Here is a 22204-nt window from a genome sequence, read left to right on the forward strand (position 1 = left end):
GTTTTACTAAAAAAGAAGACAATCATGGGAGTAGACCCTGTTTCATTTGTTTTGGTATAAATAACTGGGAAGGATATTTTCCACCTGTTTTCTTAACATTTGTGGTTCAATTTCAATTTGTTTTAAGGTATTTGTTATGGCAAGAATCAGCAGGTGACATTTCTGCACATAGGAGATCTTTTTCTTAGCATACATGTGATACTCGGTCCATACTGATAGTTTAATGAAGGCTATTTTTGGGAGAGAAGCTGAGGCATTCGAGCTTAATCTCTTTAACGAGAATCAGTTTGTGGGGCAAAGTGGATTTTGGTTAAGAGTTCCGAGAAAGGAGACTGCCTGCCTGCCTGCCTGCTGTTTGTGACCACCTCTGTTCAGAGACAGGTAAACAGAGTGTAAAAACAAGAGATGCTAAAAAGATATTCAGTCTTGCATTGATGATTTCTCCTGTAGCAAGAAAGTGACTTGAATTACTCTGACCTCTGCCCACTTGGCAGGTAACAGTATTTTCAACTGTAATCTACAGTGTGAATTAAATTGTGTTTTACAAGACCAGAGAGATTTGTTTTTTTAATGGCTTTTGTATGATGATCTGTAAGTAAGATCTCTCCATTTTGTGCCGTGAATCAGTAGTTGAGTAAGAATTTAGGGTTACTGTTGACATTTCCCCTTCTGCTCAGCTCACGCACCTTCAGCTGGACAAAGTGATCTCAGATGCTCCTTGTATTCCTGACTCAAAATCCAAACTAAACTTAATTCATGAAATAGACTCCAGACTGAGATCCTGCCAAATAAAAGCAGATTACCGGATTTTCCTAAGCGCTGAGCACCCACAAATCCTATTGGGCTCAATGAGAAGTGGGTTGCTCAATCCACTTAACAGTCAAAACATGAATCCAACCTTCATATGAACTTCTTGCTACACATCAGTAACACCTATTTGTTTGGAAGAGTGTTCTAAAATGTCTGGAAAGAATCTCATTAACATTATATTATTGGCTTATTGTCTGTCAGTGACTCCAGATCAGTTTTTCTCAGCCTACAAGTAAATAACTGTCTGTAGCCAGCCCTCTAAATTTACCCTCTCAAACTCTAATTGGAATTTAATAAACAATTCTGATAACCTGGCATGAGTCAGGGCAGGTCTGCGCTGCAGCTGTGACTGGGGCTTCTACGTGCTACAGCAATACATGTAATAAACAAAAACATCTTCCCAATATTTCCCACGATCAGCAGTTTTCCAAAACAGACACAAACCTCTGCCATGTATATTGGCCATACTGGAGAGTCTCTGCGCCAAAGGATAAACAGACCCAAATCAGACATCAAGAAAGGTAACACGCATAAACCAGTAGGGGAGCTCCCTGGACATTCAGCAATGGTTTTTAAAAGTAGCCAGCTTTCTATAAAAAAAACTTCAGAACTCAACTACAAAGGGATACAGCTGAACTATAATTCATTTTCAAATTCAGTACAGTCCAATTAGGCCTGAATAAAGATTTAATGTGGATAACTCACTACAAAGGCAACTTCCCCTCTCTTGATATTCACATCTCCCTATCAGCTGCAATGAATGAGCCACATCCACTCTGACTTGATTACCTTCATTAACATTTGATAGGTAACTTCTTTCTACTGCTGTACTTTGATATATATACTCCTATCTCTGTAATTTCCACTACAATTCATTTGATGAAGTGGGTCTTACCCACCAAAGTTTATGACTTAATAAATCTGTTCATCTCACAGGATTCCTTGTTTTTACAAAACCCAAAGGAAAAACTATGTAGCATTTTAAAGACTAACTAAAGTCTTCAAAGTGCTACATAGTTTTTCCTTTTGTTTGAGCAAGATCAGACTAACACAGCTACCTCTCTATTACTTTACAAAACCAGGTAGGCTGTTGTGGCACTACAGTGGTTGAGCACTAGAGGGCAGCACATACTTACTGTTTGGTCTTCTTTCTGTTAGAACTGATGACAATTCTTTCTGCAAAGACAAAAAAAATCACTCGCTATTCTTATATTTGCATATGATAGTCTCTCTATTTTTGTTAAAATAATAATATCCTCTCTCACTGTGGCTCACAAAGCACTTCACAAATATCAGTGAATTCATTCTCAAAACACTCTAGATATAATTATATCTCCCATCTTACAAATGAGGAGACCTAAGCATGGATGGGCTAAAAGACAGGGAAGACATAAGAACAGAATCCAGGAGTCCAGCATCCCACTTCTGTGCTTTACCTACAAGACCATTCTGCCTACTTTTTCAACCACTGATAGGCTGGATAGTTCAGATTTTACAAAGCTACGCAAAAACAAGAGGGCTCCACCCATAACGAAAGAAATTTCAGAATGTGACTATAGGAGCCAGGCACCAGCTGCAGGAGATGGCAAAATGAGATGAACAAATTTTGCATTAGTACATGAGAAGCAAGAGGTGATAATGGAAAATTTCTGCTTGCTCCTCAGGAAGGAGGGGATCCAGTGTTTCAAGTGCTCTGAAAGCTAGAGAGTTGAGATCTAACATAACTCCCTATCCCCATCCTGCATGAAGTACATATTCATGCATTTGATATAGACACTTCACAACGTCTTTAGATCACTACTAGATTTACCCAGTGTTACTCAAGTCCTTACCTCAAATAATCTGTTTTTTGGAAAATAAAATGAAAATGTACATGCTTAATTTAAAGCCCTCTCTCACTGCAGCAGCTTGGGGCCAGGTGAGAAGTACCTCTCCTGGAATGGGGTGAATGTTACCCAGCTGGGGCAAGTCCAATTTAGGCTGAGTGAGGGCCACGGAAGGACCATCTGTCCCCTGGCAGCAGTAGCTCTGGGCAGCTCTGGTTTGGAGCTGTAATGCACATTGGAAAAGTAATGCACATTGGAAAAAATAATCCCAACTATACATACAATATGATGGGAACCAATTTAGCTACACTACCGGAGAGAGAGATCTTGGAGTCATTGTGAATTGTTCTCTGTAAATATCCAATCAATGTGCAGAGGCAGTCAAAAAAGCAAACAGAATGTTAGGAATCATTTAAAAAGGGATAGAGAATAAGACCGAGAGTATCTTATTGCCTCTATATAAAACCATGGTATGCCCACATCTTGAATATTGCATACAGATGTGGTCACCTCGTCTCAAAAAAGTTATATTGGCATTGGAAAAGTTGTTCAGAAAGGGGCAACAAAAATTATTAGGAGTTTGGAACAGGTCCCATATGAAGAGAGAATAAAAAGACTTGGACATTTTGTCTTAGAAAAGAGGAGACTAAGAGGGGATATGATAGCAGTCTATAAAATCATGAATGGTGTGGAAAAAGTGAATAAGGAAAAGTGATTTACTTGTTCCCATAATATAAGAACTAGGGGTCACCAAATGAAAGTAATAAGCAGCAGGTTTAAAACAAACAAAAGGAAATTTTTCTTCACGGAGCACACAGTCAACCTGTGGAACTCCTTGCCAGAGGATGTTGTGAAGCCTAGGACTTTAACTAGGTTAAAAAAAGAGCTAGATTCATGGAGGTTAGGTCCATCAATGGCTATTAGCCAGGATGGGTAGGAATGGTGTCCCTAGCCTCTGTTTGTCTGGAAACAGATGACAGGAGAGGGATTACGTGATGATTACCTGTTGTGTTTTCCTCCCTCTAGGGCATCTGGCATTGGCTACTGTTGGCAGACAGGATACTGGGATAGATGGACCTTTGGTATGACCTAGAATGGCAGTTCTTATGTTCTTTATGGTTTTCTGAGCAGCAATCCCATTCCAGGCACACCCTGTTTTCCTAGCACAGGTGAACCCTTATGTTGCCTTAAATTATAAGAGGAAGTTGTACACTGAATTTGGTGGTCCTAGTTCTTACGATTTAGGAGGAGTACTTGAACAGACAAACTCTCTCAAATATATAGTAGATGAGGAGAGTCCATGCAGGTTTTGGCTCATGAAGCTATTGATACTGTTTTTAAATGAGGTAACTAGCCTCTTACAAATTATTCAAAGACAGTGAGTGTCAGAGATGGAGAAGTATGCATGAGCGTGTGTGTGGGGGGGAGGGGAGGGTTGAGTGTTTATTATTTTATAGAAATAATCTTAGCAATTATTTCTGGGATGACCTGGAGGGGAGATACGGCTCCAGAGAACGAGAGAAGGGCAAACACATTGTAAAATAGCGGGGGAACCCAAGAAGTTTCCCTGCTTTCATACCAAAAAACTGCTGTAACAATTGATAAAGCAGCAGAGGAAAATGAAGTGATAAGGCAATGGAGGTTAATCAGAAACCACACATATCAATATAGCAATACAGGTTGAACCTCTGTAATCCATCACTCTCTGGTCCTACAACATCTGTGGTCCGGCAGGGTGAACCCGTGGGGTCTGCACAGAGTGTGGGACAGCCTCTAATCCAGAGGAAGGAAACGGCACCATCCAGGACTATCACAGGGCCTCTCCTCGAGGTCACTCGAAACCAGCGGTTCTTACACTTTTTGCTGGTGACCCTTTTCACACAGCAGGCCTCTGATTGTGACCCCTTTCTTATAAAGTAAAAAATGCTTTTTTATATATTTAACACTATTATAAATGCTGGAGATGAAGTGGGGTTTGGGGTAGAGGCTGACAGCTCACGACAGTCCATATAGTAACCTAGTGATCCCCTGAGGGACCATGACCCTGGTCTAAACCCCCTTTCCAAGAGAGCAGCCATGTTAAGGGAAGGGAGCGTATCATCTCTCATGGGCCCTGTGGCAAAGCAAACACTGGAACTTAGAGTCTTTGTTATCAGTAAGTCAGGAGGAAGTGATCAGTTTGGTCCTTAGTTACTATCCTCAACTCATGAGGCCTTTGACTCCCTACATCTATGTTGGTGAAGCCACCAGACTGTCAGCCCTGCCCATTTCTGTTTCCTGGCTCCAAGGAGCAGAGGTGGACATGAGAGGGAGAGCCTAGAGCCAGGCCCAAAACCAAGCTATGGGAAAGTATGGGCCATCCCTGCCTGAGTTATAACAGAGAACACCTGCAATAGAGCAGATGTTACCATCAACCCCAGTAGTCGGTCCTGTCACGGGCATTGTCAACTCACAGGGGCAGGGCCCAACAGAGTTGTGAATTCACTTCAAGACAGACTCGATTAGGGATAGTTATTTTTATTAATCTCACTACGTCAGTATTATTGCAGGCTTAATGCTGCCAGATGGTTACACAGCTACTGTGAAGTCATACGCCAGTAAGCATAGGCAGAGCAATGCATAAAAGAGTAACAGGCACTTGAAAATGCTTACGCCCCCTTTAGTCTGCAGGGAGTCCCGTTCCGGTCACCTCTCAACCGGCCACAGTGGATGTGGCTCCAGCTAGGGGGATCCGGGGCACTCTTCGAGGTCTAGGTCCCTGGTGAAACTCCCAGATGGGCGGGACTCAGCTCCCAGTGATCTTATACTTTAGGGCTGCGCCTAGACTGCCAAGTTTTTCTGCAAAAGCAGCCACTTTTGTGGAAAAACTTGCCAGCTGTCTACACTGGCCGTTTGAATTTGCGCAAGAACACTGACGATCTAATGTAAGATTGTCAGTGTTCTTGCGCAAATACTATGCTGCTCCCGCTTGGGAAAAAGCCCTCTTGTGCAAATGCTTTTGCGCAAGAGGGCCAGTGTAGACAGCTAAAAACTGTTTTGCGCAAAAAAGCCCTGATGGTGAAAATGGCAATCGGGGATTTCATGTGCAAAACCGCGTCTAGATTGGCATGGACGCTTTTCCACAAAAAGTGCTTTTGCGCAAAAGCGTCCATGCCAATCTAGACGCTCTTTTCCACAAATGCTTTTAACAGAAAAACTTTTCCGTTAAAAGCATTTGCGGAAAATCATGCCAGTCTAGACGTAGCCTAGCTGTTTACCGAGCGTGAGCGAGTTGACCCAATGCCATTCTCAACATTCCCATGGGGCTGAGAACCAAGGTAATGTTATGTATCCCATACGGGGTTCTCAACTAGGGACTTGCGGCTAACGAAGGTCGTCTGATAAAGAACACCTGGTATCTTTACAAGCAGGGCTCATGGCTGGCCTAGAGGAATACAAATTTAACCCCTGCAGGCCTACATATGGCTTTTTGTGTGACAGGCTCCATAAAAAGCATTCATTTTCCTCAGGTTTCCAGAGCTTTTCTGGAAACCTGAGGAAAAGGAATGCAATTTCAAACATTCAGGGATCCTAACTGCGAATTAGGCTTGAGGGATCAGCTGCTTTGCAGACAGCATGTTTGCTTCTTAGAGCACAGTGACATGGATGTTGTCTGGTCTCTTGGTCCAAGATCATCTAGGGTGAAAAAAAATCCTTTTTATCACTCCTTAGGCCCAACAGCCAACCTGCCTGCTGAGGCCCTGTCTATACTTACCAGGAGACTGGTGCTGTGGAGATTGATCTCCCAGAGCCCAATTTAGCTAAATCAGCTGCTGATCATGCTCCCATGGACTCCAGCAAGAGTAGGGGGAGTTGACGTGAGATTTTCTCCCATCAACTCCCTGCAGTGGAGATGCCTCGGTAACTTGAACCTAGGTACGTGGACTTCAGCTATGCTATCCATGTAGCTGGAGATGTGACCCTATTTCAACATCACGTCCTAATGTATACCTGGTCTGAGTTCCCACTAGACTCCCTGCCAGCTGGTTAAGCACTTTCCTCCAGCTATTCTACTATTCCTAAGCAGTTCTCATACCTGGGAATCATTTTGTTTGCTCCCCTTCTCTGCTTTGAATCTCAGTGTAATTAATCAGAAGTTCGACTCCTCTATGTTTGGAGCCTGGGTAATGAAATCTCTCTTGAACCAAGTACACAGTGACAGAGAACCAGCTGGACCTCAGGGTTGGGGTTTGAAGCCAAGAGCTCCATAGTCCTAATCCCCAAATGGTGAGGCCATTCGCACACAGACTGTGTGAGAGTTGGTGATGTTGCTAGAGAATGCCAGATAAAAGAGTTCTGAAGTGTGACAGGCCTGTCTTCTTTGGAAGCAAAGGAGCAGTGGTTTAAGTCCTAGCTCCGCAGTCTTTTGGTTTTAATGTATATTAATTGAGCCTGCCTGCAGACAGCTGGAAAGCTTAAGCTGTGAGAAATGTATTTGGTCAGCTTCTCAGAATCAGGTGAGGATGCTGCGATGGGGCATGTTTCCTTTGCCCTCACTGGCATAGAATGGTAATTTAGAAATGAATACTAACAGCCCAGTTCCAGGTCTGTAGCTTACATAGGTAGCAGGAATTCTGACAGGCCTCAAAGTCCACAGTGAGAAGGAAGAGGGGCTTCCCAGGAAGAACAGGTGATCCTATTGCCAGTGCTACTGGATGGTGCACTAGGTGTGTACATGGTAGACAAGAATAGCAAGGGTCTTCTAGGAAACAGAATTCAGATTTAAAATGAAGGAAGCCAGTGGCTGAGCCATCGTAAGGTATGTCTACGCTGCACAGTTATTTCAGACTAAGCTATTCCAGAATAGTCATTCCAAAATAGCTTATTTCGAAATAGCACGTCTACACTGCAAGGAAGCCTCAAAATTAGTCTGAGCCAGGCTTCCCTAATGCAGACATGCTATCTTGATTTAGAGCCCAAGGAGGAATAATTTAGAATGGCTCTGGTGAGAAGCTATTTCGAAATAGCAGCAGTGAAGCGTCTTCACATGCCTTATTTCAAAATAGCTATTTCAGAATAAGCGTTATTCTTCGTAGAATGAAGTTTACAGAAGTCAGAATAAGCCATCTGTTATTCAAAATTATTTTGAAAATAATTTCAAAAATTATTTGAAATAACGGAATTGCTGTGTAGACACTCAGGCTGTGTCTAGACTGGCAAGTTTTTCCGCAAAATCATCTGCTTTTACAGAAAAACTTGCCAGCTGTCTACACTGGCTGCTTGAATTTCCGCAAAAGCACTGATGATCTCATGTAAGATTGTCAGTGCTTTTGCAGAAATACTATGCTGCTCCCGTTTGGGCAAAAGTCTTTTTCCGAAAAACTTTTGCGCAAAAGGGCCAGTGTAGACAGCAGAGATTTGTTTCCCACAAAAAAGCCCCGATCGCGAAAATAGCGATTGGGACTTTTTTGCGGAAAAGCGTGTCTAGATTGGCCACGGACGCTTTTCCGCAAAAAGTGCTTTTGCGGAAAAGCGTCCTGCCAACCTAGACGTGCTTTTCCGAAAATGCTTTTAACGGAAAACTTTTCCGTTAAAAGCATTTCCGGAAAATCATGCCAGTGTATACGTAGCCTCACATTGTTATTTCAGAATAATAGCCATTATTCCAAAATAATTTTGCTGTGTAGACACTATGGCTATGTCTACACTGGCAGCTTTTTGTGGAAGAACGAATGTTCTGCCACAAAAACTTGCCGGCAGTCTACACTGCACAAGCATTCTTCCAGAAGTAAATTTATAGTATAGTGTTGTAAAACAGGGCTTCTTCTGGAAGAGTTATTCCTCTCCCCACAAGAAATAAGCCCTCTTGCACAAGAGCTCTTCCAGAAGAGGGCAGTGTAGACAGGCAATATGAATTTCTTGCGCAATAAGCTCCTATGGTTAAAATGGCCATCAGAGCTTTCTTGTGGAAGAGAGTGTCTACACTGTCATGGACGTTCTTGCGCAAAAGCACATGGCAGTGCAGACGCTCTCTTTTGGAAGAATTTTTGCACAAGAAGCTGCCAGTGTAGACGTAGCCATTGTGTCTAACCTCACAAGGATTCCCAAACTGTGATATGTGTTCTGCTGGGGATATGCAAGACATCTCTGTGGGAGAAATAATGCAGTGGTGGATTTTATTTTTCACATCTTCACAATAGGCTACTCAGACAGAATTTCAAACTCTGTGAGAATTTGTTGTATAAAATATGGTGGTTAATTTACTTTAAGATGTACCAATGAGAGATGCACATGTACAGAGCCCTGGCCTCTGATCACCATACCATGTGGATTCAGTTACCTACCAACTGTCTAGTCCAACTGAGGTCAAAACTGAGGGGGGTTTTTTTGGTTGTATACATTGCACTATAATCATATCTGTCTGTAACAGTGAAATATGGACAAATGACTAAAGAGAAGTAGTGTTAAGAAGAACACACAAGGGATCAGTGATAAGAAGCGAAGAGATGAAATTTGTCTTGCAAAGGGCACTTGCTGAAACCATTTGTGAGACAACTACTAATGCAAGATGGGGATCTCGCCTGTGAAATGTAAGGTTTACACCTGTGACAAAGTAGGATCTATATCAAAGAGCTGTAAATATGTTGAAAAGTACATCCATATGGGATGCACTTGGACTGGACAGAGCAAATACCTTCAGGTGCAGGGTATGAGATGTGGCAAACTTGAAAAAGAGCCTGAAACCATCTCTTCTATGCAGGCACTCAGAAACAAGACATGAACAGCTCACAGACAAACCACCAGAATTTTCCAAGTGGATGTGGGCACAGTTAATGGCAAACCAGAAAGCTTTGTTCTCTGCTGTTGACAACATTAAGGCTCTTGAAGCATTATACTTGGTGAATTACAAGGTTGTGAAGAAAGAAGAATCTCAATGGAACTAACGCTGCTTTTTGCTGTAGACACGGTAAGCATTATGCTCAAAAATTAAGTTCCTTAGTGCTATTATCAAATAACATGATATCACACTGAATTAAATGACCTGGCCAATGATGTTCTAACCCAAATCAGAGAATTGCGTCACTGCTTTGCTCGGCAGCAGTACAAATCCATGGATGTGGCAGGCTTAGCTCACCTTCTGGCATGCTTTGCTATATTTACAAGAATGCAATGCAGAAATACATTTGTTTTGCCAGTTGTTTCCTACCAGAACAGCAGCTAAGGTGGTTTTCTGGTTACTTGACAGCTTCATAAAATCAGCCTATCATCTGGTCATGATGTATTGGCATTTGCACGAATGGAGCAAAACCAATGACTGGCAAACAGTGGAACAGTGACACACGTCAGAGCAGTCACTCCCAATGCCACGTGGGTGCACTGCAGTACACATAGGGAAGCAGGCTCACCTCCTGCAAGGAGGTGCTAGATAATGCTGTGAAGTTTGTCAACTTATAAAAACTCGACCCTTGGGTTCCAGAATCTTTTCTTCTCTATGTAACGAGATGAAAAGCAAATATATCAATATATTGCTCCATATGCAGCTCACAAGGCAAGGTACAGAGAAGCAGGAAGGAGGCCTGGTGGCTGTGGAGCCCCTGGTGGGGGCCAGGAGCAGGATCAGGGTAAAGAGCTAGTAAGGTGGCAAAATTTGCAGATGATACATAATCATTCAGGATAGTGAAGTCCAAAGCAGACTGCAAAGATCTACAAAGGGATCTCACAAAACTGGGTGAGCCTGGGCAACAAAAATGGCACATGAAACTTGACGTGGATAAATGCAAATTAATGTACACTGGAAAACATAATCCCAACTATACATATAAAATGATGGGTTCTGAATTAGATGTTACCAACTTGAGAAAGTTGAAGTTATTGTGGAGAATTCTCTGAAAACAACAACTCAAATGTTCAGCAGCCATGAAAAAAAGCTAACACCATGTTATAGTAATCATTAAGAAAGGAACAGGTAAGATAGAAAATAACATATTGTCTTTATATAAATCCATAGTATACTTGAATACTGTGTGCAGATGTGGTTCCCCCCCATCTCAAAAAAGATATATTGGAATTGGAAAAGAGCAACAAAAATGATTAGAGCTATGGAACAGCTTCCATATGAGGGGAGATTAATAACACTGGGACTTTTCAGATTGGAAAAGAGATGACTAAAGGGAGATATGATAGAGGTCTATAAAATCATGACTGGCGTGGAGAAAGTAAATAAGCGTGTATTATTTACCATACTCTGTCTCATAACACAAGAACAAGGGGGGTCACCCAATGAAATTAATAGGAAGCATGTTTAAAAACATACCAAAAGTATTTCTTCCCATAACATATAGTAAACCCATGGAACTCTTTGCCAGAGGAAGTTGTGAAGGCCAACACTAGAACAGAGTTCACAAAAGAAGTAGATATATTCATGGAGAACAACTCCAACTGCTATTAGCCAGGATGGCTAGCCTGTTTGCCAGAAGCTGAAGTGGTCAATGGGATAGATCACTTGATGATTTCCTGTTCTTTTTCTTCCATCTGGGACCCCTGGCATTGGCCACTGTTGGAATACTGGGCTAGAAGGACCTTTGATCTGACCCCTTATGGCTGTTTTTATGAAGTGTTTCAGCATTTTGCAGGGCTGTACTTCAAACCTGGTATTTGTGAAGGATCTCGGGGAAGTAACAGTTTAATTTTGGAGAAGTAGAGAGGGGAAGAATTTGCAATTTACTATTGGTTAATTTGTAGGTTGGTATTGCCTTAATGCATATACACCCAGAGTGTGGGAGGAGCACTTGTAACACAGACTAAATAAAATAAACCAGAATAGTGACAGATGTAAGGAAACCAGTGACACTTTTGCATGACGCATAAGAGAGCAATGGCACAGGAGAAAAGGTATGAACTATTTTTGCTCAAATTTATTTCTATAAATTTGTACAAAAAGTTTGGATGTAGAATAATATTATATCAGATATGAAAGAATGAACATTTAATTTTGATGCAAGATTCCAGGACTGTCTTCTTGCACAATACAAAGGCACGTTTCAGAGCTTTAACACACTCAACAATTAAACTGTTGAAGAAGGCAGGTTACACATGCAGTAGTGCAATGTTTTAAATTATATGCACACATACACACACTGTACTCTGAATAATAAATCTCACTACAAGCATGTGTCAACATCCATGTAAACATCTTACAAACATTTAAAAACAGTCACTAACTGCATATCCTGTGCATAACATCTACTCCCTTACATTCACAGCATGGAATATATTATAATTTTTTTATAAAGTCATCTTTAAACAGCAGAAATCATTCCCAATGTTACATTTGGACCCTGATCATGTAAACACATGAATCACTTTCCACCCATGAACAGCCCCATCAGATTTATCCTGCTACACATCCCAAGGTGTTTGCAGGAACAGGGCCACTGTTACAGTCACATAAAATTGCACCTCCCAATACTTCTAGTTTGTTTAAAGTATTGCTGGCTAATACTGAGCTCATCAATATTTTCTCATACAGCACACATTCAAGTACCATCTAATGTCAGACGTACTTGTAAAGACATTCAAAATAAAAAGAAAAAAAATCAGGGAGCTAAATATACAATATACTGTATGGAAATAACATGGTCCATTAGAGTTACAAGTTCTTTTGGTTTCCAACCCCATGCATAGCAGAAGCTATAAAATGAGGCCCAACCACCAAATTGCATTGTTTGTGCTTTCAGACGGGGCTTTTCCGAACCCTTGTGCTATGTAACTACATCTAAAAAGCAATTCCTGTGCAACACACCTACAATACTATCAAATCATATAAGTGCTTTCTTTGGGTTGCCAAATGAATGGACCTTACTCTGCCAGCAGAATCTGTGCCACTGCTGGTAAAATATGGTAGCAGCGGGAATATCTGAAGTCCATCATCAGCAATCAGAAATATTATATAGATTACAGTGGGAATCACATTTTCCCTGTCCCCATTCCCAGAGCTATCTAGGAATTGTAGTGTTCCTCTTGATAGCAAGAGCAATTTCTAATGTTTGTATCCGGAGCAAGATTGATTTATTTTTTTAAAAAAGATCTAACTTTTGACTAGTTTAACAACATTTTTTCCTTTTAAAGACAGACACCCATCCACACATGCTTTCAGATTTATAGAATAAAAACCATGTGGACTTCCAGAGATACCATCTCCAACTCAGATTACGAGCAGGTTGCCTTCAAGCCAAATGTAGCTCTTTCAGTTGACGTCCAATACCTCAGTCTCTGGCAGGCCAAACTTAGTCTTGTACTTGTCAAAGAGTTTAATCAGAGAGCTCACATACATGTTGTGATAAAGGTCTATCTCCCTCTGGCTCGGATGGTCAATTTTAGGAACTGTGATGGGCTCCCCAACTGAAATGGAAACAAAAGCAATCCAGAGTGTTAGACGATTTTTCTCCCTATAGAGGGCTGGTGATTTCTGCACTGTCTGGAGTCCTGTCTATGCTGGGGTTTTGCACTGTGTAGCTGGACCTATGCTGCAGTGTCTCTTCATTAGATTACAGCGGTTGTAGCAGAATCAGTGCAAATTTCAAATTGGTGGTGCAGTAATTTCTGCTGCTATAGATCAGCCGAAGCTTACTACCCCCCAAGAGCAAGGAGAAGGAATTGCACCTCTACATCTCACTATGGGTGTGTCTAGACTACAGAGTTTTGTCGACAAAAGTGGACTTTTGTCGACAAAACTATACCTGCGCCTACACTACCGCTGAGTTCTGTCGACATAACGTCGACAGAACTCAGCAGTTTTGTCCACGCTGGTAAACCTCATTTTACGAGGCATAACGCCTTCTGTCGACAGAGTTCTGTCGACAGAAGCTGTTATTGCATCTAGGGTTGTGTCTAGACTACAGGGTTCTGTCGACAAAGCAGCTTGCTTTGTCGACAGAACTGAATGTAGTCTAGACGCACTTTGTCGACAGAAGCTTTGTCGACAGTATCTGTCGACACAACTTCTGTCGACAAAAGCCTGTAGTCTAGACGTACCCTATGTCACAATGCCTCCTGATGCAGTGACACTTGTGCATTACTCAAGTACTGAAAGGTAGAATCTAGCCCACTGAGCTGTCTCAGGGTGGTCCTTGCCAGGTACATTAAGCTGCACTCTGCTGAGCTGGTTATTGGTTCATGTGTTGTTCTTAACCGGGTCACAAGAAGAGATGCTACTGAACCATACTGTAAACAGGATATTCACACAGGCTCCACACGGAGAGAAGGGAGATGGAGTATGGAAACAATGATAACTTTGGACTATCTACAGAGCTTAGACAATGGCTGGTTCATTCACTGTGGATCCATTAGCTGACTTCAAGACTCTTAATTTTTATAGGTCCAAGTAATGGCTGTAGTTTTTAGAACTGAGTTTTTAGAGACCTGGCCTGCATGCTGAAGTAGAAGAAACACAGGAAAGAACTGGGCTGTTTTTCCCCTCTTACAAAGCTCAGTGTTTTGGGAGGTGTCAGAACAATAAGTTTGGAGCAGGATCCAGACACAGATCTGGATTCCAGAGAGTTAACCAGTGTCCCAACTTCTGCTAGGCCAACAGGGGAACTACGTGAAACTTAGAAGGATAAAGGGCTAAGCTGACCCAACTTGAATCTGAACCTTTGGCTCCAGGGAGTCTAGTTATCCAAACCTCAGCACGGGCTACTAAACCAGCCTCTTCTCCAGTCCAACAGAACAGCGCAGTACTGTACGTCATGTAGATATTCAAAGCCAATGCTTACCAACAGTAGTGATGGGCTTGGAATAAGGTAGCAATCCCCAGGTGTTGGAGGAGAAAAGGCCACGGCCATGGAATATGCACGGAGCAAAACCAATGTGTTTCTGAAACGTCTTTTGAACCCATCTCCCCCACGAGCCTTCCTCGAAGATCACCTGCTTGAAAACCTCGTTCTCACCAAACGAATACACCGGGACCAAATCTGCTCTGCAAAGAGAGAAACCAGACGTGGGTCAAAACCTTCCATAGGCTGGCAAGCAGCTTCTAGGCTCAGCACCAACAGACCTGTGCCTGAACAAACAAGAGCAGCAGAAGAGGCTCCCCTGGATTTTCTGCATGATGTATTCACTGCAGCTTTGCCTGCATTATACCTAACAGCCTTCACTATTGCTCGGTGTTATTGTGGTTTGCAAGATGCAATATGCTCCACTAGGGTGCCTCTGTCTAAATCAGAAGACAAAGTCTAAATAAGGGAGGAAAGACGGTGTTGTGAGAAAGACATTAGACACACTGAGGAGATCTGGGTTCGATTCCTGGCTCTATGAGGGTATGTCTACACAACAACATTATTTTGAAATAACTAGCATTATTCTGAAATAACTTAGTCCACATCTACACAGCAGGCAGTTATTTTGAAATACTGTCAAGATGGAGGACTTCTTACTCCGACGCCTGTAGCCCTCATTGTATAAGGAATAAGGGAAGTCAGAGGAAGAGTGCTCTATTTTGAAATAAGTGCTGTGTATCCACTCCCAATTTCGAAATAAGCTATTTCAAAATAAGCTACTTAATTGACGAAGCTCAAGTTGCGCAGCTTATTTCGAGTTAAGCTCTGCTGTGTAGACGCACCCTGACAGAATAAATAATTGGCCCATGGAATCTTTTTGTTTCTCATCTATAGGGAAGGATTTCCATCATTTTTCTCCCACTCTGTCTTGTCTCTTCAAATTGCAAGATCCTCAGGGTTGGGCCTGCCTAAATATATGTACAGTGTCTAGTGCAATGATCTCTGCTAAGGCCACTAGATGTTACCATAATAGAACAAACAAACAGCTAAACTGATTTGTCAACAGCTCACCTTTTTTCTAATTTGGGTTTGCTTTCTTACATGCTAAATATTTTACTTACACAAAACAGAATGGCATGGGAAGGGATGAAGCAAGCCCCTGAAATGCCGGTTTCATATCGATGCACACACACAAAAAGTTAATCTGGTTCATATTTCAAGGTTGGGCAGAGCAATGGTGTGGAACTGAAACCAAGTAGAAGGACAATATAGGCTTTGAAATAGCAACAAAGCCTTACTGCATTTGTGCAGATGGCACAGTGGCAACTGGGGATACTGCAAAAGCAGTTTGATATCAATGCAAGAACAAAGGAAGATGACACTGCATGTGAAATATCTCCACTATTTTAGGCTAATTCCTTCCATTGCAAACTGCTCCATGTACACACAGTCCCAAAGGGAAAGGCAACAATAAGTTCTTATGCATGAAATCCTGGAATCACACATACTTAATATGGGAAGAGTGCAAATATAAAAGCAGGGCAGAGGGAATCCAAGGAGTCATCACTTCAGCCGTTATATATCTACTCCTATAGATGTGCTGGAAATTAAAGCGTTATGCATTTAGCAGATTTCTCTTTTACCCGTGTCGTAGAGCCAGCTTCACAAATCCCTTTCTATTCTTCAGAGTCACTGAGTTCTTCCCTGGTGTGCAGTTCAAGGATTCTGCAGCTCCTCCCACAACAATGACAATTGCATTTCCTCTGCCATTCTTTGACAAGATGTAATCAATGCTGTCACGGTTCACAGGACAGATACCTGAGTATTCCAGGAGAGAAAAAAAATCTGGCTAGGAATTACAGAGGATTGCCATTTGTAGTATACAAGGTGAGTGGGTAAAGAGAACCACATCTGGTTTTGAAAACATGAAGCTTCACATAATCCCCAACTTGTAGAGTGTATCTCCTCAGAACCTCCAGGGCAAGTTACTGCACATATTCAATTCCAGCTGTTACAGACCATCTGAGTGATCCTAAATAGGCTGACCATCCTCCTATTACTGCAATATAACAAGATCAGTTTCGTAGGTTTATTCCTCCTGCCCCATCAACAGAGAGACAGCTCCCTTTTGAAGGGGAATAAAAACTTTATGAACAGCTGCAAATTGAAACAATACCATTACTTTGTCTTTATCTGTGATAGGTAGCCAATTAGTGCTTCTGACATGCAGGTTAGCAAGAGACTATCCCTCCTTGGTAGAAAGCTGTGGAGTGACTCTTCCCCACTGTGCCTGCCATAGATTGTTTGTGTGCACTGTGCCAATGCATGTTGACAATCCGGTAAAATGCTTGGTGCTAGTCCCCTTTGAAAAAGGACTAGATAAATGCATGTGAGTAGACTATTCACGCACATCACCACATTGCTTCAAACTAAATGTGCATATAGTCAATCCCTAAGGCCAGCTCTACACTAAAGGGGAAAGTCGAATTAAAACACGCAACTCCAGCTGTGTTAATTACATAGCTAGAGTTGATGTACCTTAATTCAAGTTTCTGCACAGTCTCCATAGCAGGAGGCTCCCGTTGGCTTCCCTTGCTCCTTGTGAGGAGCAGGAGTACTGGTGCCAATGCGGGCACCCTCTGAGTTCAATTTAGCAGGTCTTTACTAGACCTGCTAAATTGAATTCCAGAAGATCCATTGCTGCAGTGCTGAGCTTCCTTTTAATGAAGACATCTCCAAGCCTACTGCCACACAGATCACATCTGAGACATTCCAGAGCCAACAAGTTTCCTTCCTAAGACCAGGTCCGCATCACACACTTATTACAGCATAACAACCCTCCCTAGCTTCAGGGCACCCCTTATCCTGCTTTCCAGGTGTGGACGGATACTCATAGCAATATGGTAATACTGATCTTAGTCCTCTCCCTTCCCCTGCCCCAACTCAGTTTTCTGTCAGCAGGAGAGGTTTATTTGTGGTATAGATCTACCCTAAGATTCTTTTCCTGTCAGATTTGATGTCTTAAGGGGGAAGGCTTGGGACTACTAACGATCTTCTATAAACTTTTTGGTTCATTGCTGTAAGTATAACAGGATTGAGAAGCAAAGTTAACCACAGCATTAAAATATCAAGCTCTAAAGAGAAGATGTTTGCTAGACCAATCTGACTTGTTCTTTCCCACCACCTCCAACTGCTCAATAGATTTTAGAAGATGGAAAAAACTTCTTGTATCCTTTAGCCCACATCTACCAGCGCTACTGCTGGATTGCTTAGAACTATGGCAAGATATGGGCTTCAGTGCACCTTTGTCTTTGTACTAAATAACCCTCCGTCTCAGCCACCCAGCAAGCTAGAAAAGAACAAGCTAAAGAACAGGAGATTCTGGAAATAAACTGATTTGAACTTCAGGCTTTGGACAAGACTAGCTGCAGCCCTGGAGGGGCTGGGAGGATTTCTAAGAGCTGTTCAAACGGTTTTTTTAGGCACTGAGTTGGAGACCAGAAGAAAGAATGGGGAGGCACGTGAGGTGGGGAGAGGGAGAGAGGAAGATGAGTAAGATCTTTTGCTCTTACCGCCGGACATTAAGTAGTCCCTCAAAATAGGCATTCTGAAGTTCCCAGCTAGCGTGGCAAGGTACGGTCTGATACCAGGAAACTTCTGACCAACACCGGTGGCTTCCGTGCTGAAGTTGCAGAACGCACCCAAGCCCATGATTCCATGCGGGTGGTAGCCAAAAATGTAATTCCTGCTGGTTAGCAGATTGTGGGTTTTAACCAGCTGAGAAAGAGAAAAGGAAAGGGAAACAACAACAATTGTTTGTTTAAAAGTGCCAGTGAAACTGGATGCAGAAATTCTTTTGCACAAGACAACTTGGGGCAAAGAGAAAAGGAGACTTTGAAATGCAAGTCTGACACGAAATTCTGAAATCCACAATGTGTCTAGTTCAACTATGTAGAGCTTATTTTTCCAGACCTGAAATTTACCTCCTATCCCCAACCACCAAAGCAATAGAGAGCACTCAATCTCTAATTCAGCTGGGAGGATGGAAATGAATGAGAAATTCAACAGGAAAATCATTTGGCTCCCCACATTGTCACATTTAAGGGAGCAACTGGGTTTCAATAAAAAAACATTTCTCTACAATGCCCCTCCTGCCATCTCTGCATCCAGGGTGTTCTGAAACCATATTCTTTGGAAACAGAGGCTGTACTTCATGCCGCAAAGCGCTTTAGACTGAACGATTGCACAGGGCCAGCTACAGGGCCAGGGAAACTGTTTCTTGTATTCACACTACTTGTATCTGCTAGCAAAATTAAATTTGCGGAGTGACCAACAGCATGCTCAGTGACTAGAGATGTTAAAAGTTTGGTTAAAAATGTAACCACAAGCTTTACACTGCAGAGCCCGCTGCAAAGCCTCTCTGGCAAGGGCTGCAGGCTCTTGCTTCTGAGAGCCAGCGTGTAACGTGCACTGGGAGGAGCTGGAGGGAGCAGGGTGGGCTGGGCCCACCACGGACAGGGGCTGCTCTGGTGGGTCTTGTAGGGCTGGAGCAGCCTCCTGCCTGGAGCAGACAGAGAGCTGCTCCAGCCTCTATTAAGGATGTTAAGTATCGGGTAATTGACTAATCGAACAGTCAATGCAACGAAGGCCCGAGGGCTGTTGCTACACTTCAAAGGCGAAAGCACTGAGGCTCGGGGTCAGCTCGGGACTCCCCCACTGACCCCAGGTTCCGGGCGGTGCTGCCGCTTTGAAACACCATGGAGGAATTTCAAAACAGCAGTGCTGCACAGAGCCCAGGGTCAGCTGTGGAGTCATCAGCTGATCCCAGGCTCCACGCAGCGCTGCCGCTTTGAAATGCTGCAAGGAGTCTGACGCCAGGCTCCCCATGGCATTCCAAGCAGCAGTGCCGCATGGAGCAGCTGACTCCGGGCTCCGTGCGATGCTGCCACTTTGAAGTACTCTCTTCTTCTCCCCCCCCCTTGCTGCCCCTATCTGATAAAAGCAGCAAGTGGAGGAAGGAGGGGGAAATGACTAGCAAATGCTTATCAGATAGTTAACTAGACCTTCACATCCCTAGCCTCTATCGGTTAACCGGAACCAGTAAGCCTCACCCGTCAAGAGTGAGGATTACCAGTTAACCGGTTAAGCTTTTACAACCCTATTTCTAACACCCACCATATCTGCTAGTTTGTGCTTGTGCTTTATCTTCAGTCACCTCCCCAAATAATCAGTTTTCGCTCTTGTTTGGCAACAGAGAGGTCTGAACATTTTTCTTCCCATGTTAGTGAGATCTTTACATTCCTAAGTGAGATCATCCTCCTCCAAATCTCCTAAAAAGCCAAGAGTGAGTGCATAAGGGCTTCATAACCAGTAGCTCGTCCTGTCCGGCTTCTGGGGGAAATGTATGGGATCCAAGAAACAAGCCTTCTTGACTCAAGGTTGTACGAGTCTGCTAAACCGGGTTGGCCTTACCATGAGGAGAACTGAGGCGGCCGCCTCAGGTGCCAGACCATGGAAGGGCACCACTAGGAGCCAGAGTGTAGAAAATTGTGTCTGCTGCTGGTGCATATGTATTCTCTCTGCAGTACCATCAGAGGAGTAGAACAAGAAGAAGGCAGAATTGAGACCTTTCAAAGTTTTGGCCCAAGCAAGGAGCTATGGGGGCATCATTTGAGCTCCCCGCCTCAGGTGCCAAAATGTTGTGGGCCGGCCCTGATGCTAAACCATTTGAAAATAGGGAGAAGAAAGACGGGCATAAAATCAACTCCTCCCGGATCAACTCAAATTTCACCAGCCCATCTCAGATCTCAGCCGCACACAACAAACAAAGGGCAGAGAAAAATTCAAGTCCTGCCTGAAGCCATTCCAGTTGCGAACTGGTTTCACATACACAGTGAAAGACCTGCCTGTCATTTAGAGCATGCACACACACAAGCCAGGAAAAGCCATCTGTGGGAAAGGCAATCCAGTAACTGTCATGCGGTTTAGTGTTCCTGCGCTCACAGCTCACAGTACAGGAGGAGTACTATGTGGTTTGCATCCGTGGGTGATCTTCTCTGCCATTAAAGCCTGGGTACTTATCCAGGTTGTCAACTGGTCTTTCAGAAAACAGAACAGGGATCACTGAATGGAAAATCATTGGGGGGGGGGGGCCGGGATGCAGGAACAGAGAGACTAGCTTTCTTTCCCATGGCGTATTCAGAATCAGACTGTACAGCCTCTGCCAGATTCCAGAAAAACAGAAACTTTTGCTGCTCTGTCATAGTACGGTACAACACACACAGTCTAAATTTTGGCCTCCGATATCTACCTGCATCTTGCATTAACATCAGTTTAATGGGTGGACTTCAGTGGGAGCTGCATTCATTTACTGGTGATGTGGTAGCACCCAGAAGCCCCAGTCATGAGCCAGAAGCCTATTGTGTAAGGTACTGCACAAAAATAACAAAAAGTGCTTACAAATCTCTCACATCTAACTGCAGAAGATAGCCCTGTGTATGCACATGTAATAGGCAGTATTTGGAAAGAGCAGAGAAACTTTCCCCCCAAAATTATGCCACTAATGTTGCACCATCATAGCTGATTTATGCCAAGAAGTTTCTTGGCAGTACAACAACATGGCTCAACAAAACTACAAAGCACCGAAACTCATCTCTGTGGGCCTAATGTACAGCAATTAACCAAGTGCCCATGTGCTTGTATGCACATGCAAGAAGTTGTATTGGAAAGAACACAGAAGCTTTTCCAAATATCTGGTGAAGTAGGTTTGCCATAGCACAATGCATTTAAGCCAAGAGGTTTCCAGGCAGCAGGAGGCAACTAAGGACAAGATTTCTCAAGATAACAGATCACCAAAAAACACCTAATTAATCCAGTGCCCAGGAGTTTGACTCAAACAGTGGATGGTGCTCATTTGCCACACAGGTACCGTATTTGTTCTAAAAAAGCACATGAATGATACTTAATGCAGGGATTATCATCTTCTGTGGGGACTTTCTCTTTGTAACAGTCTCACAGAATTTACAGCCATATTACCAATATCCAAAGAGTGTTATAAACATGTTCAGAGATTTATTCTATCATGATAGCAGCCAGAGCTCCTGACCAAGAGGGACCCCGTTTTGATAAGTGCAACCCCCATGCCCTCAGAATGTTGTTTTACAAATGAGGGCAAATGTGTGTCAGGGTTTTCCTCTCCTTTTTAATCTAAGCAAAAAGGAGAGCCCATCTCTACCGAAGGTCTGACTTTGAGCATACAGAATCTCCAATCACAGACCAGGCCCCAGTGTGCCAGGTGCTGTACAAACAAAAACCCTAGATCCTATCCTATTATTAGTTCATGGTGCTGACAGCGTTCGAGAATCAGGCACCACGTGCTTTTAGAATTAAAATGTGCCATGTCAGATCAGCAGACGAAGAAATGGAGACATTCTGTTTGCGTCGAACTTAGGAACTGCACAAACTGCTGTGCATTGCTAAGTGGCCCTGGAGAGCACGTTCTGCCATCTTGCTTTATTCCAGCACCTGGGCAGGGCAGAAAGAACATTCCACAACTGTATGGGCTTTGAGAGGCAAGCAAATGTCACATGCCCACGCCATGGAATGGAAACTGCTTTTCAGGAGCATCTGGGATGACTAAATGGAGGGGAATGGGTGGAGACACACTGAAAACTTGTTTATGGGGAAAATAGCATTTCCTGACTTCTCCTGCCCAAGCACAGGGAGGCAGGTAGCAAGAAGTCAGCAGGAGGGAGGCCAGGGTAAGGAGGCTGGTCACAGTGCACCTACACGGAGCTGTTTATTCATAGCCTA

General features: G+C 43.2%; 1 protein-coding gene across 4 annotated transcripts in view; it reads right to left on the reverse strand.

Annotated features, from left to right (window-relative positions):
- Positions 1-295: 295 nt before the first annotated feature.
- The window catches only part of DGAT2 (diacylglycerol O-acyltransferase 2), a 53007-nt gene continuing 31098 nt past the window's right edge, over positions 296-22204 (reverse strand). For 2 of the 4 annotated variants that reach the window (XM_075919537.1, XM_075919538.1), the window contains 6 exons: positions 17965-18169; positions 16036-16210; positions 14390-14592; positions 12880-13016; positions 1947-1986; positions 296-444 (listed from right to left, as the gene is read on the reverse strand). In XM_075919537.1, the coding sequence (XP_075775652.1) occupies positions 311-444; positions 1947-1986; positions 12880-13016; positions 14390-14592; positions 16036-16210; positions 17965-18169 (894 nt within the window). In that variant the 3' untranslated portion in view covers positions 296-310. Of the gene's footprint in view, positions 445-571; positions 782-1946; positions 1987-12879; positions 13017-14389; positions 14593-16035; positions 16211-17964; positions 18170-22204 lie in introns of those variants that run through there. The other 2 variants (XM_075919539.1, XM_075919540.1) reach the window with 2 other exon arrangements.

The sequence above is a fragment of the Pelodiscus sinensis genome, chromosome 1, assembly GCF_049634645.1.
Source record: "Pelodiscus sinensis isolate JC-2024 chromosome 1, ASM4963464v1, whole genome shotgun sequence".
NCBI classification, from domain to species: domain Eukaryota; kingdom Metazoa; phylum Chordata; order Testudines; family Trionychidae; genus Pelodiscus; species Pelodiscus sinensis.